Source organism: Aplysia californica, unplaced genomic scaffold (genome assembly GCF_000002075.1).
Source record: "Aplysia californica isolate F4 #8 unplaced genomic scaffold, AplCal3.0 scaffold01361, whole genome shotgun sequence".
Lineage (NCBI taxonomy): Eukaryota > Metazoa > Mollusca > Gastropoda > Aplysiida > Aplysiidae > Aplysia > Aplysia californica.
The window spans coordinates 75,176-80,171 of NW_004798631.1; the positions used below are offsets into that span (position 1 = coordinate 75,176).

General features: G+C 41.4%; 1 protein-coding gene across 1 annotated transcript in view; it reads right to left on the minus strand.

Annotated features, from left to right (window-relative positions):
* LOC101856150 overlaps window positions 1-649 on the minus strand; it is a gene marked incomplete in the record, with an annotated part of 25,512 nt that extends 24,863 nt beyond the window's left edge. Inside the window, 1 exon segment of the mRNA XM_005112678.3 lies at window positions 523-649. Coding sequence (XP_005112735.2) covers window positions 523-586 — 64 coding nt within the window.
* Between the last annotated feature and the right edge of the window lie 4,347 nt (window positions 650-4,996).

Here is a 4,996-nt window from a genome sequence, read left to right on the forward strand (position 1 = left end):
TTTCTGCCCCCACCCCCTCACCTCCTTTGCCCCCTCCTCTGGGTTCCTGACTCTTTCTGTAGCCTTTCTACTGCTACTCCTTGATTCCTTCTTACAGCTGTCTTCCTGCCACACCCCTGATCTTCTCGGACAAGGGCGAAAAATCTCGGAGGGCCCGTGTGCAAGTTGCGTACGTTAAAGATCTCTTGGTGGTCTAAAATCGATAAGAGTAGGCTTCGGCCGCTACCGGGGCAAAATTCAAAATTTCTTACCAACTGAAAATATTAGGTGTGTCCCGCGCGCTCATATGACCTTATGCAGTTGCGATCGCCGTAAAACACTTTACAAAACAAACATGAGATCTAGCAAGGGGAAGGCAAAAGTTGTTTTTTGTTGTTGTTTTTTAAAGAGAGATGAACAAACAAATTAAAAATGGCCACAGACAATACTTTCCACAACGTCTCAACATTGCTATTTTTTACTGTAAAACTAAACGCCACATTCTTGTGTCCCCTTCAGACGGGACCATTTCAGAATACGTACCAGAAAGGACAAGAAGAATGCCACACACAACAAGCACCACATCTGGAATCTTTGCAGCTGCCATCGCAAAGAAGAAGAAATCAGCACAAAAAGGTAGCTTGTTGAAAATGAAGCGTCGAAGGATACGTCCTTCCTTGTTAGCGTATCATTTCACAACTGCGAATGTGCGTCCTTCGTGGCAGTAGGTACTCCAGTGCCAAAAAAAAAAAGAAGAAAAAAAAGTAGAAACAAGTTACAAATAGTGCTATCGTTTTCTTTAAAAGTCCAGCCAGGCATGCAACGTTCTGGTCTGATGAAAACTTTCCACTCCCCCCCCCCCCCCCCTCTCCTTTCTTTCACCCCGTTTTCTCTCTCAGCCTGTCCCTTTTATCTCGCTGCGTTGTCTCCCTGACGTTCTTCGTTTCTCAGTCTGTCTGTCTGTCTGTCTGTCTGTCTGTCAGTCTGTCAGTCTGTCTGTCTGTCTGTCTGTCTGTCTGTCTGTCTGTCTGTCTGTCTGTCTGTCTGTCTGTCTGTCTGTCTGTCTGTCTGTCTGTCTGTCTGTCTAACAACAACCTTACGACCCGCCATAATCTCTAAATACTCTGATGGGAAAAAACCCAATATAATACAACTAGATAGATAGATAGATAGATAGATAGATAGATAGATAGATAGATAGATAGATAGATAGATAGATAGATAGATAGATAGATAGATAGATAGATAGATATATAGATAGATAGATGGATGAATAACTAGATAGATAGATAGATAGGTAGATAGATAGATAGATAGATAGATAGATAGATAGATAGATAGATAGATAGATAGACAGACAGATAGATAGATAGATAGATAGATAGATAGATAGATAGATAGATAGATAGATAGATAGATAGATAGACAGAGCACAGGCTCAGGGTAGTAGGTTCTTTGCCACAACGCTGCCTGTCTTTTTTCCTCCGGTCCTCCGTCTTCCATTAGCCGAATCAGAAAACCTGAAGCTATGCAATACCTTCCTCCTGTCAAATCCGGCGTAAAAACTCGCACAAAGGGACCTCTTTCTCCCCTCCACTTTCCGGGTGGCTGGTTGGAGAGTGTTCTCTGGTATTGCTTGTTCCTTCTTTCGGGTCAACCGTCTACTGTCCTGATCTCTGTATCTTTTCTTTTTTTTTTCTTTTTTTTTTGTATTTCTTATTCTCTTGTAGCATTCTAATACTTGACAACTGTTAGATGATCTAATTGTGTTGCAAGTGCTGTAAAAGTTTCCTACACGCTCATATGACCGTATGCTGTTGCGAACGCCGTAAAACACTTACCAAAGAAAAACAAAAAGCAGCCCAAAATAGAAACCTTTTCTTTCCTCCACATCCACAACCCCGATCTCCGTCATGTAAAGCGCAGTGAGAATGCGGGGGGGGGGGGGGGTCCTTTTGGGATTTTTTTTTTTGGGTGGGGGGGGGGGGGGGGGGGAATCCTCCCTTTTTTTTTTTTTTTTTTACACGTTTTCGTATAAGAGGACAGAACAAACGTTAAATAAAGTAAGTTTTCGTAAACTTTTAAGGGCACTTGCAACAAAGTGGGTAGCATAAGTGCCACAGATTAGAGGTGTTTCAAGAGAGTAACAGAGAAGGTATAATTCTAATGACGATAGATGTTTGATAGGAAAGAAGGAGCAGAACATAACGAAGCATCCGCCAACCACCTCTTAAAAAAGTCAATCTATATTTTCATTGTACGTTCAATGGATTCCAGATGTACACACATACACATATAAACACACACACGCACACACACACACACACACACACACACACACACACACACACACACACACACACACACACACAGAGAGAGAGAGAGAAAGAGAGAGAGAGAGACACACACACAGACACACACAGACACACACACACACACACACACACACACACACACACACACACACACAGACAGACTTCAATGACTCACTGCTCATTCAGGCAGAACGTTGTGTCCTGAGAAAATGACACCGTCCTATTTCCCTCATATTGCCACTCCTCGAATGGGCCACAACGCGGTGGAATCAGACGCTAGTCAATTCTTGTGTCAAATTACTACGGACTTACAAATATTGGTATAATGTGAATGTCGTGTTCATTCGATTTTGAAGAACCCCCCCCCCCCCCCCTTTCCCATATTTTTTTTTAAATTAAAGTCGAAATGTTTGAGATTAAAGGAGATTGGGGTTACCTGCTGTCAGAGTCAGAGGTAATTTAGCGGGGAAAAAAGAAAATTTTAGTAGAGATTTTTCGGCGCTCGCAACTGCAAAAGGTCATATGAGCGCCAGAAGATTAGAGGTGTTAATGAGAGTAACAAACATAAAAAGAAGAAGGGGAGATAAGGACGATAGATGTTTGATAGGAAAGAAGAAGCAAACCACACCAGACCACCTGCCAACCACCCACCAAAAAAAAATGTCTGCCAAAGTTTGGTGACTTACAAAGCTTGATTGTCCTTAGAAACTGCAAGTTTTCATTTTTATTTTTATTTTTGGTCTTTGATCAACGTTTTCTCAGTAACATTCACACAGACATGTATTCATAAATGAACGAAAAATGTGATAAGCCAAGTTATTATTTTTTTACCCCAAACATTTTTTTAACCGACAAAATTGCCCAATGGGCGGTTTCTTTGATTTCATTATTTAACACGAGAGCCTGATTTGACCACAACGCCTCACAAATGTGCAGTAAGCAAGCAGTGCAGACGGAAAGTGTTTAAAAAAAAAATTATATTGATAATGACCTCAAGGGCGAGACCCAGAGCAACCTATTTGGAGAGCCTGACAAAAGAGTGACAGAGAACATTTAGATGAATACATGAATGGCGTTGTTGTTGTCGTTTTGAGAGAGAGAGAGAGAGAGAGAGAGAGAGAGAGAGAGAGAGAGACAGAGAGAGACAGAGAGAGAGACAGAGAGAGAGACAGAGACAGAGACAGAGACAGAGACAGAGACAGAGACAGAGAGAGAGAGGAGGGAAAGAGAGAGAGAGAGAAAGAGAAAGAGAGAGAGAGAGAGCAAGAGAAAGAGGGGGGACAAGGAGAGAAAGAGAGAAAGAATCCGAGCAAACAAATGAAGAATTGCAAGCCATGACAAATCGCACGTCTTTCGCAATCTTGAGCGCGATGTGTCTAAAGGACTGTGCTGTACAGCTCTATGCCCGTATACAGTAAGAACACAATGAAAAGGTCGGCCTGCCATGGAAGTATTAAATAAAATTGTATGGGCACTCGGTGGGAATTTTTAGGCTCCTTGGCTTCTTCTTACTGCTGTCTTTCAGCCGCACCCCTGATCTTCTGGTAGGAAAGATCTACATCTAGCCTTCTCGGACAAGGGCGAAAAATCTCGGAGGGCCCGTGTGCAAGTTGCGCACGTTAAAGATCCCTTGGTGGTCTAAAATCGATAAGAGTAGGCTTTGGTCCCCACCCGGGCAAAAATTCAAAATTTCCTACCAACTGAAAAAGTTTAATGTGTCCCGCGCGCTCATATGACCTTATGCAGTTGCGAGCGCCGTAAAACACTTGCAAAAACAAACCAAACAAATAAATAAATAAATAATATAGGCATTAATTTTTACTTTAACATTTGAAAATATCCACAGAGTACATGTTTCTTGTGTCGTATATTTTCTACTGTTATCCTAAACTGCATAATAATAGTAATAATAGATAGCATAATTATTATGTATAGCGCATATCCTTGCTCAGCAGCACGCCGAGTGCACTTTATATACTACTAGCTCGGCCCCATTTCGTTGAAAGGAACGATCGGTGCTTTAATATCAACTAAAAGTCATTGGCCTACTATATTTACACTCTACTGAAATGGGGCAATAAATCTTGAGAATGCAAAAAATTAGAAGGTCTAGATCTAAATTCTCAAAACAAAATGCGCGTCGCGAAATATCACTTCCGGGTTTTCTAAAATTACAGAGACAGAAGCGTCGGCCTACAAAAACAATCGGCGAAAAAGATAAATTTAGCTTTTACAGCAAAACTGTCTCAAAACTGAAAAAAACCAAGGGCGTCATGATTTGGAAAATATTTTGAAGAATATTTTGGCGAAAACCGCGTGTCGATCGATGCAGCCATTAAAAAGCCTTTTGAACAGCAAAATTCGGCCATCACAAATAGTTAATAGAATAGGATGATATGTCTCTCTCTGTCTTTCTCTGTCTCCAACTGTCTCTGTCTATCTATCTATCTATCTATCTATCTATCTATCTATCTATCTATCTATCTATCTATCTATCTATCTATCTATCTATCTATCTATCTATCTATCGATCTATCTATCGATCTATCTATCGATCTATCTATCGATCTGTCTATCTATTTATCTATCTGTCTATCTCTGCTCCCCACCTCTCCCCCTCCCTTTCTGTCTTTCCATCTCCTCCTTTTCCCCTCTGAGTCACTCCCCCTCCTTCTCTCCACTCCCCCCCCCCCTCTATCTCT